The 14,370-nt window shown below is 49.8% G+C and overlaps 1 protein-coding gene across 3 annotated transcripts in view; it reads left to right on the top strand.

Annotated features, from left to right (window-relative positions):
• The window catches only part of PHC2 (polyhomeotic homolog 2), a 72,580-nt gene that overhangs the window by 14,451 nt on the left and 43,759 nt on the right, over positions 1–14,370 (top strand). The window contains exons 1-2 of one of the 3 annotated variants that reach the window (XM_056543670.1): positions 317–455; positions 4,980–5,115. In XM_056543670.1, coding sequence (XP_056399645.1) covers positions 5,023–5,115 — 93 coding nt within the window. In that variant the 5' untranslated portion in view covers positions 317–455; positions 4,980–5,022. Of the gene's footprint in view, positions 1–316; positions 456–4,979; positions 5,116–14,370 lie in introns of those variants that run through there. The other 2 variants (XM_056543671.1, XM_056543669.1) reach the window with 2 other exon arrangements.

Here is a 14,370-nt window from a genome sequence, read left to right as displayed (position 1 = left end):
TGACATCACCATCCAATCACAAATTAGCCTACTCCATAGACTGTGTGACCTCATTATCCTTATCTGGCATCATCAGCCAATCACAGACTGGCCTGCTTCCTCTCAGGATGGTAATGGCTGCCTCTTCCCTCAATTAAGAGAATCATCATTAACTCTTTCCTGATGGAACACGTCTGTCCTTGTGACTTTAGTAAGGTGCAGTAACCATTTTGTGCTGGAGAGGGCACTGTGCCTGAGTCTGCTCAGGAGTAATGAGGGGCAGACGCTGCAGGAAACCTTCTTGTTATTGTATCTTGGCCAGAAGGTGGCGGATCGGTGCCCCCTCCCCCAGAGCAGGAAACATGAGGGCAGCAGGAGGGGCCCCGGCCAGTGCTGGATACAGAGAGGTACAAGGCTCAACCTGGCCGACATAGGATGCTCTCTGCTGACATGGGGCCCCTGCAGCCTCTTCATGGGTACGTCACCTTTCATCTTATCATAATGTGTATATACAGGCCGCTGTGATGTCACCGGGCTCTTATCATATTCCCAAGAGGACCTCAGAGCTGACACTCTACAGGAGAGAGAGACCTCACTGATCATAAGAGCTTACACTCTACAGGAGAGAGGACCCTGTACATAAGAGCTTACAATCTACAGGAGAGAGGACCCTGTACATAAGAGATTACACTCTACAGGAGAGAGGACCCTGTACATAAGAGATTACACTCTACAGGAGAGAGGACCCTGTACATAAGAGATTACACTCTACAGGAGAGAGGACCCTGTACATAAGAGATTACACTCTACAGGAGAGAGAGACCTCACCTCAGCCCCCCATGTGCAGGTGATATCACAGCCCCCCCTGTGTACGTGACATCACAGCCCCCCCTGTGTACGTGACATCACAGCCCCCCATGTGTAGGTGACATCACAGCCCCCCATGTGTAGGTGACATCACAGCCCCCCATGTGTAGGTGACATTACAGCCCCCCATGTGTAGGTGACATTACAGCCCCCCATGTGTAGGTGACATTACAGCCCCCCATGTGTAGGTGACATTACAGCCCCCCATGTGTAGGTGACATCACAGCCCCCCATGTGTAGGTGACATCACAGCCCCCCATGTGTAGGTGACATCACAGCCCCCCATGTGTAGGTGACATCACAGCCCCCCATGTGTAGGTGACATCACAGCCCCCCATGTGTAGGTGACATCACAGCCCCCCATGTGTACGTGACATCACAGCCCCCCATGTGTAGGTGACATCACAGCCCCCCATGTGTACGTGACATCACAGCCCCCCATGTGTAGGTGACATCACAGCCCCCCATGTTTAGGTGACATCACAGCCCCCCATGTGTACATGACATCACAGCTTTCCATGTGTAGGTGGCATCACAGCCCCCTATGTGTACGTGACATCACAGCCCCCCATGTGTAGGTGACATCACAGCCCCCCATGAGTAGGTGACATCACAGACCCCTATGAGTAGGTGACATCACAGCCCCCCATGTGTAGGTGACATCACAGCCCCCCCATGTGTAGGTGACATCACAGACCCCCCATGTTTAGGTGACATCACAGCCCCCCCCCCCATGTGTAGGTGACATCACAGCCCCCCATGTTTAGGTGACATCACAGCCCCCTATGAGTAGGTGACATCACAGCCCCCTATGTGTAGGTGACATCACAGCCCCCCATGTGTAGGTGACATCACAGCCCCCCATGAGTAGGTGACATCACAGCTTTCCACGTGTAGGTGACATCACAGCTTTCCATGTGTAGGTGACATCACAGCCCCCCATGTGTAGGTGACATCACAGCCCCCCATGTGTAGGTGACATCACAGCTTTCCATGTGTAGGTGACATCACAGCTTTCCATGTGTAGGTGACATCACAGCTCCATGTGTAGGTGACATCACAGCTCCATGTGTAGGTGACATCACAGCCCCCCCCCCCCATGTGTAGGTGACATCACAGCTTTCCATGTGTAGGTGACATCACAGCCCCCCATGTGTAGGTGACATCACAGCCCCCATGTGTAGGTGACATCACAGCCCCCATGTGTAGGTGGTGTCACAGCCCCCCATGTTTAGGTGACGTCACAGCCCCCTATGAGTAGATGACATCACAGCCCCCATGTTTAGGTGACATCACAGCCCCCTATGAGTAGATGACTTCACAGACCCCTATGAGTAGGTGACATCACAGCCCCCTATGAATAGGTGACATCACAGACCCCTATGAGTATGTGACATCACAGACCTCTATGAGTAGGTGACATCACAGCCCCCCATGTGTAGGAGACATCACAGCCCCCCCATGTTTAGGTGACATCACAGCCCCCCCATGTTTATGTGACATCACAGCCCCCCCATGTGTAGGTGACATCACAGCCCCCCCATGTGTATGTGACATCACAGCCCCTATGAGTAGGTGACATCACAGCCCCCTATGAGTAGGTGACATCACAGCCCCCTATGAGTAGGTGACATCACAGCTCCCCATGTGTAGGTGACATCACAGCCCCCCATGAGTAGGTGACATCACAGCCCCCCATGAGTAGGTAACATCACAGCCCCCCCATGTGTAGGTGACATCACAGCCCCCCCATGTGTAGGTGACATCACAGCCCCCCATGTGTAGGTGACATCACAGCCCCCCATGTGTTGGTGACATCACAGCTTTCCATGTGTAGGTGACATCACAGCTTTCCATGTGTAGGTGACATCTCAGCCCCCCATGTTTAGGTGACATCACAGCCCCCATGTGTAAGTCACATCACAGCTTTCCATGTGTAGGTGACATCACAGCCCCCCATGGGTAGGTGACATCACAGCCCCCCATGTGTAGGTGACATCACAGCCCCCCATGTGTAGGTGACATCACAGCCCCCCATGTGTATGTGACATCACAGCCCCCCATGTGTAAGTCACATCACAGCTTTCCATGTGTAGGTGACATCACAGCCCCCCATGTGTAGGTAACATCACAGCCCCCCATGTGTAGGTGACCTCACAGCCCCCTATGAGTAGGTGACATCACAGCCCCCTATCTTTAGATTACATCACAGCCCCCCCCCATTTGTGGGTGAAATCACAGCTTCCCATGTGTATGTGACATCACAGCCCCCCCCCCATGTGCAGGTGACATCACAGCCCCCCATGTTTAGATGACATCACAGCCTCCCATGTTTAGATGACATCACAGCCCCCATGTGTAGGTGACATCTCAGCCCCCCATGTGTAGGTGACATCACAGCTTTCCATGTGTAGGTGACATCACAGCTTTCCATGTGTAGGTGACATCACAGCCCCCCATGTGTAGGTGACATCACAGCCCCCTATGAGTAGGTGACATCACAGCCCCCTATCTTTAGATGACATCACAGCCCCCCCCCCCATGTGTGGGTGAAATCACAGCTTCCCATGTGTAGGTGACATCACAGCCCCCCCCCCCCATGTGCAGGTGACATCACAGCTCCATGTATAGGTGACATCACAGCCCCCCCCATGTGTAGGTGACATCACAGCCCCATGTGTAGGTGACATCACAGCTTTCCATGTGTAGGTGACATCACAGCCCCCCATGTTTAGGTGACATCACAGCCCCCTATGAGTAGATGACATCACAGCCCCCCATGTTTAGGTGACATCACAGCCCCCCATGTGTATGTGACATCACAGCCCCCATGTGTAAGTCACATCACAGCTTTCCATGTGTAGGTGACATCACAGCCCCCCATGGGTAGCTGACATCACAGCCCCCCATGTGTAGGTGACATCACAGCCCCCCATGTGTAGGTGACATCACAGCCCCCCATGTGTAGGTGACATCACAGCCCCCCATGTGTAGGTGACATCACAGCCCCCCATGTGTAGGTGACATCACAGCCCCCCATGTGTAGGTGACATCACAGCCCCCCATGTGTAGGTGACATCACAGCCCCCCATGTGTAGGTGACATCACAGCCCCCCATGTGTAGGTGACATCACAGCCCCCCATGTGTAGGTGACATCACAGCCCCCCCCCCATGTGCAGGTGACATCAAAGCTCCATGTGTTGGTGACATCACAGCCCCCCCCATGTGTAGGTGACATCACAGCCCCCATGTGTAGGTGACATCACAGCCCCCCATGTTTAGATGACATCACAGCCCCCCATGTGTAAGTGACATCACAGCCCCCTATGAGTAGGTGACATCACAGCCCCTTATGAGTAGGTGACATCACAGCCCCCTATCTTTAGATGACATCACAACCCCCCCCCCCATGTGTGGGTGAAATCACAGCTTCCCATGTGTAAGTGACATCACAGCCCCCCCCCCCCCCATATGTAGGTGACATCACAGCTCCATGTGTTGGTGACATCACAGCCCCCCATGTTTAGATGACATCACAGCCTCCCATGTTTAGATGACATCACAGCCCCCCATGTGTAGGTGACATCACAGCCCCCCCCCCATGTGTAGGTGACATCACAGCTCCCCATGTGTAGGCGACATCCCTCCTGACTAGGGGCACATCACCTGGAGGCATATGGTGCAGCTCCGCACCCACAGACATCCTGGCTATGGACATAAGATTCATCTCCTGCATCAGTCTGCACTGTGCTCTGCCCCTGGAGCGCCCTCTAGTGGTAATAGTCAGACATACTACTGGACCCTGTGACTCTGCACAGATACACTCTCCTCCAATAGAGCTCTAGCGCAGCGATCCCCAACCCGTGGCTCACCAGCTGCTGCAAAACTACAACTCCCAGCATGCCCTGACAAACTGCTGCAAAACTACAACTCCCAGCATGCCCTGACAAACTGCTGCAAAACTGCAATGTTCTAAACTCGTTCAAAATACTTTTACACTCTTTTCTGCAGCTGTCAGGCATGCTGGGAGTTGTAGTTGGAGAGATCTTTGTATGGATTGTGCAGTGACATTTGTGGGGGTCCTCCGATCCTATGTCTCCCTCCAGCTCTTCTAATGATTGTGTCTCCGCAGTTGACGTTGCTGTAGCCGCTGGTTTTACTCTTCTACCGCCAGGATGGAGAATGAGACCCCAAGTTCCACCAGCAGCCGCCCGGCCAACCCCTCGGGAGCAGCGTCCAGCGGGATCCCAGACCGGCAGACAGTTCAGGTACCGGCGATACGTTCTGAAGACTGTAAGACCTTCATCCTACCATGTGGTCACTGCAGGCCTCCGTCTATTGGGGGATACATGGTATCAGTATCCACATAGACACCCGGATACCCCCAACTCATCACAGGCATTAGGGCGGCACCATATATCGCAATTGCGATGCGGTTTTTGCAAATTGCGATATTTTGATATGGACCCTTGGGAAAATTAATGATTACCTGTGGCAGCGGTCCGGCACCATATCACACATGCAGGGTATGGGGCTGGGCTGCTGCCAAAATTCAAATGCTAAGTCAGTGTTTCCTAACCAGAGTGCCTCCAGCTGTTGCAAAACTACAACTCCCAGCATGCCCGGACAGCCAACGGCTGTCCGGGCATGCTGGGAGTTGTAGTTTTGCAACAGCTGGAGGTGCGCCGGTTGGGAAATACTGCCCTATACAATGAAAGATGCTGTCCAGGCATGCTGGGAGTTGTAGTTTAGCATCAGCTGAAGGCACACTAGTTGGGAAATACTGCCCTATACAATGAAAGATGCTGTCCAGGCATGCTGGGAGTTGTAGTTTAGCATCAGCTGAAGGCACACTAGTTGGGAAATACTGCCCTATACAATGAAAGATGCTGTCCAGGCATGCTGGGAGTTGGAGTTTTGCAAAAGCTGGAGGCGCACTAGTTGGGAAATACTGCCCTATATAATGCTGTCCAGGCATGCTGGGAGTTGTAGTTTAGCAACAGCTGGAGGCGTGCTGTTGGGAAATACTGCCCTATATAATGAAAGATGCTGTCCAGGCATGCTGGGAGTTGTAGTTTAGCAACAGCTGGAGGCATGCTGGTTGGGTAATACTGCCCTATACAATGAAAGATGCTGTCCAAGTATGCTGGGAGTTGTAGTTTTGCAACAGCTGGAGGGGAAATACTGCCCTATACAATGAAAGATGCTGTCCAGGCATGCTGGGAGTTGTAGTTTAGCAACAGCTGAAGGCACACTAGTTGGGAAATACTGCCCTATACAATGAAAGATGCTGTCCAGGCATGCTGGGAGTTGGAGTTTAGCAACAGCTGGAGGCGCACTAGTTGGGAAATACTGCTCTATACAATGAAAGATGCTGTCCAGGCATGCTGGGAGTTGTAGTTTAACAACAGCTGGAGGCGCACTAGTTGGGAAATACTGCCCTATATAATGAAAGGTGTTGTCCAGGCATGCTGGGAGTTGTAGTTTTGCAACAGCTGGAGGAACCCTGGTTGGGAAACACTGACTTAGCGTTTCCATGTTCTCATTGTCCCAGCCTCAATCCTTTCGTACATGATATGGTTGCAGGCCGCCGCAGGTAATCGCTAATTTTCCTAGGGGACCATATCCACATCGCAATTTTCAAGAATCGTGATGCAATATGTGATTGCGACATTTCAGCGTCATAGAATATTACATTGTATGGCGTCCACCTATACCGACTGTGCAGGCGGCGTCCAGGAGCCTATTAATAATGCAGCATTGTATCATGTGACACTGACGGCCATGCTGGGGCCCGGAGCTCACAGTCCTGTTGTACTGGGGTCAGTGTAAGCACATGGGTCTGGGGTCTCCACCCTCCTCCTCTCTGCTCTTTGTATGGTCTGTAGGCAAAATGCCAGAAGGGGGCAGGAGGTTAGAGGGGCTTCATACACAACTCCTCCCGGGGGAGGCAACACACACACTGGAGGCAACACACACTGGAGGCAACACACACACTGGAGGCAACACACACACACTGAAGGCAACACACACTGAAGGCAACACACACACTGGAGGCAACACACACACTGAAGGAAACACACACACTGGAGGCAACACACACACTGGAGGCAACACACACACTGGAGACAACACACACCGGAGGCAACACACACACACTGAAGGCAACACACACACACTGGAGGCAACACACACACACTGGAGGCAACACACACACACTGAAGGCAACACACACACTGAAGGCAACACACACACTGGAGGCAACACACACACTGAAGGCAACACACACACTGAAGGCAACACACACTGGAGGCAACACACACACTGAAGGCAACACACACTGAAGGCAACACACACACTGGAGGCAACACACACACACTGAAGGCAACACACACACACTGAAGGCAACACACACACTGGAGGCAACACACACACTGAAGGCAACACACACACACCGAAGGCAACACACACACACACCGAAGGCAACACACACACACACACTGAAGGCAACACACACTGAAGGCAACACACACTGGAGACAACACACACACTGGAGACAACACACACTGGAGACAACACACACTGGAGGCAACACACACACACTGGAGGCAACACACACACACCAGAGGCAACACACACACACAAGGCAACACACACACACTGAAGGCAACACACACACTGAAGGCAACACACACACTGAAGGCAACACACACACTGAAGGCAACACACACACTGAAGGCAACACACACACACTGAAGGCAACACACACACTGAAGGCAACACACACCGAAGGCAACACACACCGAAGGCAACACACACCGAAGGCAACACACACCGAAGGCAACACACACCGAAGGCAACACACACCGAAGGCAACACACACACTGAAGGCAACACACACCGAAGGCAACACACACCGAAGGCAACACACACCGAAGGCAACACACACCGAAGGCAACACACACCGAAGGCAACACACACCGAAGGCAACACACACCGGGGACAACACACACCGGGGACAACACACACCGAAGACAACACACACCGAAGACAACACACACCGAACACAATACACACTGAAGGCAACACACACTGAAGACAATACAATACACACTGAAGACAACACACACACTGAAGACAACACACACACTGAAGACAACGCACACTGAAGACAACACACACACTGAAGACAACACACACACTGAAGACAACACACACTGAAGACAACACACACTGAAGACAACACACACACTGAAGACAACACACACACTGAAGACAACACACACTGAAGACAACACACACTGAAGACAACACACACACTGAAGACAACACACACTGAAGACAACACACACTGAAGACAACACACACTGAAGACAACACACACACTGAAGACAACACACACACTGAAGGCAACACACACACTGAAGACAACACAATACACACTGAACACAACACACACTGAACACAACACACACTGATCCCGGACAGAGGCATTGCTGATATCGAACTGATCTCTGGCAGAAGAACCATCACCGCACACGGGATACAGCGCACACTAGATGAAACCTCTCTAAAACCTGATTACTCGTAAGTATTCCTGTCCTACCAATACCTGTCTACACTGTAATGTGACTGCCGAGTACCTGTCTACACTGTAATGTGACTGCCGAGTACCTGTCTACACTGTAATGTGACTGCCGAGTACCTGTCTACACTGTAATGTGACTGCCGAGTACCTGTCTACACTGTAATGTGACTGCTCAGTACCTGTCTACACTGTAATGTGACTGCTCAGTACCTGTCTACACTGTAATGTGACTGCCGAGTACCTGTCTACACTGTAATGTGACTGCCGAGTACCTGTCTACACTGTAATGTGACTGCTCAGTACCTGTCTACACTGTAATGTGACTGCCGAGTACCTGTCTACACTGTAATGTGACTGCCGAGTACCTGTCTACACTGTAATGTGACTGCCGAGTACCTGTCTACACTGTAATGTGACTGCCGAGTACCTGTCTACACTGTAATGTGACTGCCCAGTACCTGTCTACACTGTAATGTGACTGCTCAGTACCTGTCTACACTGTATTGTGACTGCCGAGTACCTGTCTACACTGTATTGTGACTGCCGAGTACCTGTCTACACTGTAATGTGACTGCTCAGTACCTGTCTACACTGTAATGTGACTGCTCAGTACCTGTCTACACTGTAATGTGACTGCCGAGTACCTGTCTACACTGTATTGTGACTGCCGAGTACCTGTCTACACTGTAATGTGACTGCTCAGTACCTGTCTACACTGTAATGTGACTGCCGAGTACCTGTCTACACTGTATTGTGACTGCCGAGTACCTGTCTACACTGTAATGTGACTGCTCAGTACCTGTCTACACTGTAATGTGACTGCTCAGTACCTGTCTACACTGTAATGTGACTGCTCAGTACCTGTCTACACTGTAATGTGACTGCCGAGTACCTGTCTACACTGTAATGTGACTGCCGAGTACCTGTCTACACTGTAATGTGACTGCCGAGTACCTGTCTACACAATGATGTCATGTTACCGCCCAGTACCGGTTTGTACTTTTATGTGATTTTAGTGCCAAGTACCTGACTGCACTGTCATAGGACTGCCCTGTACCTGCCTGCATAGTGATGTCATGTGACCAGCCACTACCTTCCTGCACTATTATGTAGTCATGTGACTGCCCTGTACTTTCCTGCACTGTTACAGTCATGGCCGTAAATGTTGGCACCCCTGAAATGTTTCAGGAAAATGAAGTATTCCTCACAGGAAAGGATTGCAGTAACACAGGTTTTGCTATACACATGTTTATTCCCTTTGTGTGTATTGGAACTAAACCAAAAAAGGAGGAAAAAAGCAAATGTGTCACCAAACTCCAAAAATGGGCTGGACACAATTATTGGCACTGTTAACCTAATATTTGGTTGCACACCCTTTGGAAAAAAATAAGTGAAATCAGTGTCTTCCTATAACCATCAATAAGCTTCTTACACCTCTCAGCCGGAATGTTGGACCACTCTTCCTATAACCATCAATAAGCTTCTTACACCTCTCAGCCGGAATGTTGGACCACTCTTCCTATAACCATCAATAAGCTTCTTACACCTCTCAGCCGGAATGTTGGACCACTCTTCCTACAACCATCAATAAGCTTCTTACACCTCTCAGCCGTAATGTTGGACCACTCTTCCTTTACAAACTGCTCCCGGTCTCTTATTGGACGGCGCCTTTTCCCAACAGTAATTATAAGATCTCTCCACAGGTGATCAATGGGATTTAGATCTGGACTCATTGCTGACACTTCAGAACTCTCCAGCGCTTTGTTGTCATCCATTTCTGGGGCTTTTTGACGTATGTTTGGGGTCATTGTCCTGCTGGAAGACCCAAGATCTCGGACACAAACCCAGCTTTCTGACACTGGGCTGTACAGTGCGGCCCAAAATCTATTGGTAATCCTCAGATTTCATGATGTCTTGTACACATTCAAGGCCCCCAGTGCCAGAGGCAGCAAAACAACCCAAAACATCACTGACCTCCCCCATATGTCACTGTAGGTACTGTGCTCTTTTCTTTGTAGGCCTCATTCTGTGGGGGCCTCCTGGGTCTCCTCCATAGTGGGGTCCTCCTGGGTCTCCTCCATAGTGCGGTCCTCCTGGGTCTCCTCCATAGTGCGGTCCTCCTGGGTCTCTTCCATAGTTCGGTCTTCCTGGGTCTCCTCCATAGTGGGGTCCTCCTGGGTCTCCTCCATAGTTCGGTCTTCCTGGGTCTCCTCCATAGTGGGGTGCTCCTGGGTCTCCTCCATAGTGGGGTCCTCCTGGGTCTCCTCCAGAGCGTTTCATTTCATTTAAATGTGGACGGATAGTTCGCGCTGACACTGATGCTCTCTGAGCCTGCAGGACAGCTTGAATATCTTTGGAACTTGTTTGGGGCTGCTTATCCACCATCCGGACTATCCTGCATTGACACCTTTTCATAAATTTTTCTCTTCCGTCCACGCCCAGGGAGATTATCTACAGTGCCATGGGTTGTAAACTTCTTAATAATGTTTCGCACTGTGGACAATGACAAATCTAGATCTCTGGAGATGGACTTGTAACCCTGAGATTGTTGATATTTTTCCACCATTTTGGTTCCCAAGTCCTCAGACAGTTCTCTTCTCCTCTTTCTGTTGTCCATGCTTAGTGTGGCACACAGACACACAATGCAAAGACTAAATGAACTTCTCTCCTTTTTATCTGCTTTCAGGTGTGATTTTTATATTGCTCACATATGTTACTTGCCCCAGGTGAGTATAAAGGAACATCACATGCTTGAAACAATCTGATTTATCCACAATTATGAAAGGGGCCAATAATTGTGTCCGGACCATTTTTGGAGTTTGGTGACATTATGTCCAATTTGCTTTTTTTCCTCCTTTTTTGGTTTAGTTCCAATACACACAAAGGGAATAAACATGTGTATAGCAAAACCTGTGTTACTGCAATATATATATACAGAGGAGAGGAGATCTATATATATATACAGAGGAGAGGAGATCTATATATATATATATACACAGAGGAGAGGAGATCTATATATATACAGAGGAGAGGAGATCTATATATATATATATATATATATATATATATATATATACAGAGGAGAGGAGATCTATATATATATATATACACAAAGGGAATAAACATGTGTATAGCAAAACATGTGTTACTGCAATATATATATATATACAGAGGAGAGGAGATCTATATATATATATACAGAGGAGAGAAGATATATATATATATATATATATATATATATATACAGAGGAGAGGAGATCTATATATATATACAGAGGAGAGGAGATCTATATATATATACACAAAGGGAATAAACATGTGTATAGCAAAACCTGTGTTACTGCAATATATATATACAGAGGAGAGGAGATCTATATATATATATACACAAAGGGAATAAACATGTGTTACTGCAATCCTTTCCTGTGAGGAATACTTCATTATATAGAAACATTTCAGGGGGGACAACATTTACGGCCATGACTGTATGTGAGGTTATGTGACCCCCCCTATACTTTCCTGCACTGTTATGTGATGTCATGTGACCCCCCTATACCTTCCTGCACTGTTATGTGATGTCATGTGACCCCCCCAGTACCCATTATCACTGGGACCAGTTGGTTACCTGATCTGCTTTTCCTGTGCTGACTGGGGATGATGGAGGAGCTATCACTGGGCTGGGAGAAGAGGAGGACAGTGATAGATGAGCCCCCACATCCTGGAGGAGACCCCCTCCTCTATACAAGACCACATTGTGTCAGGTTATATGAGGGGGGTAACTTCACCCCTTCACCCCTCTTAACCTCTGACCTTCCTGCCTTCACAAAAAATGAACCACTTGTGTGCCTTCCTGACTTACTCCTGACCTGTCCACTTCAGTTAACCTCCTATGTGCCTGGTGGAGGCCACAAGAGGAAACAATGCTGGGGGATGGGCTGGACACTGATAGGACATCCATCACTGTATATTGTGTATGGGACAGCGTCCCTTTAAATATTTAAAGGGACGCTGTCCCATACACAATATACATATTTAAATACCTGACATGTTGGTCGCTATCAGTGTTTCCTAACCAGGGTGCCTCCAGCTGTTGCAAAACTACAACTCCCAGGCTGCACATTTATGTATTAATGCGATGTTTCCCAACCAAGGTGCCTCCAGCTGTTGCAAAACTACAACTCCCAGCATGCCCAGACAGAATTTTTATGTGCTCAAACCGCAGAATTTTGCCGTAATTCAAAGCCCCCATTGAGTGCAGTGTGATTCTGCCTGGAATTCTTCAAAATTTAACGACACACACAATATTTTTTGCAGAGGAGGAAATTCTGCCGTGTGATTGCGACATTGGAATCCCCTTTCAATTCGGTGTGCAGTTAATTTTGCGGGCGATTCTGCTGTGTTAACATAGCCTTAGAAATTCTGCCAGAATTCCGGGAAAGTGAACATAGTCTTAAAGGGGTACTCCATCCTTAGACTTCTTATCCTTTGGGTGCAGCCACCATCATTCACGAGATGTAACGTCACGGCCACGCCCCCTCCATTCATGTCTATTGTAGGGGGCTTGATGGCCGTCATGTCCCCCCCCCCCCCCCATAGACATGCATGGAAGGGGTGTGACGAGATGTAATTAGGGGGCGTGGCAGTGACGCCACGTCTCGGTTTCTGAAGCAGCGCACAGCACAGAATGTTTGGGGCTGCACCGAGATCGCGGGGGTCCTAGCGGTGGGACCCCTGCGATCAGACATCTTATACCCTATCCTTTGGAGATATTTAAGGCTGGAATACCCCTTTAATGAGAATTAAATACTAGGGATCGACCGATTATCGGTTTGGCCGATATTATCGTCCGATATTCATGATTTTGGACGTTATCGATATTGCAATTACCTTGAAGAAAATTCCCCGTCCCCGACCGTGCCCCGCACTGCCACCCACGCACCACCCCACCGCACTGCCCCGGCCAGAGGCCGCCGCTGCCCCATTGCCACCCCCATCCCTGGTTTTATAATTACCTGTTCCGGGGATCGGCACTACTTCTGGCTCCTGCGGCGTCCTGTGCGCTGTGCAATGATGAGTGACGTCCACAACGCGACATCACCGTCAGTGCGCACAGTGACCGCTCAGGACGCCGCCGGAGCCAGAAGTATCGCGGACCCCGGGAACAGGTAATTATAAAACCGGGGATGGGGGAGGCAATGGGGCAGCAGCAGCGGTGGTTGGACTCAGGACCCCAGGACAGGCAGGGGGAAAGAAGCGGGTGGCGGCAGCGGTCTCTGGCCCCGCAAAAGCTGCTGCAGTTCATTGATTTAAAGCGCCCGCTTTAAATCATTGATCTGCAGCGGCTTTTGCCGGGGGGGGGGGGGGGGGGGGGGTTGAGAAATAGGCGATAACTTATACTGGAATATTGGTATAAGTTATCGGCTATCGGCCTGAAAGTCCACAGATTATCGGTATCGGCCCTAAAAAATCAATATCGGTCGATCCCTATTAAATTCTTGAACTCACCACAATTCAGTAGTCTATCAGATGGGGGGTAGGTGTATAGTCAGGTGGGAGGGGCTTTTCTTATGATGCATAGGGGATAACTTGAGAATAACCCCTCTAAGGCTATGTTCAAATAACGGAATTTCCCTATGGCCCTAGCGCTCGCCGGAACATTCAAATTTGTATAATGTCCGCCTGGACAATTAGGCTAGGTTCAGACTGCGATATCTCCGGGCAGAAAATTTCCGCCCGGAGATTCCGAGTGTGGTCGGCGCTGACTGAATCAGTCGGCACTAGGACCGCGCGGACACTGCAGTCTCCCATAGACTGCAATGTGTTCCGTGAGGATTTACGCCTGAAGAAAGAGCAACGCCTTTCTTCAGGCGGAAATTTCCAAGCAGATTTTCCATTCACAAATTCTGCTTCACAAATTCCGAAGTGTGAATTTGTG

This window comes from Hyla sarda, chromosome 10 (genome assembly GCF_029499605.1).
Source record: "Hyla sarda isolate aHylSar1 chromosome 10, aHylSar1.hap1, whole genome shotgun sequence".
NCBI lineage: Eukaryota > Metazoa > Chordata > Amphibia > Anura > Hylidae > Hyla > Hyla sarda.
The sequence above is the reverse complement of the archived record's forward strand: the minus strand, read 5'-3'. Positions and strand labels throughout refer to the sequence as shown.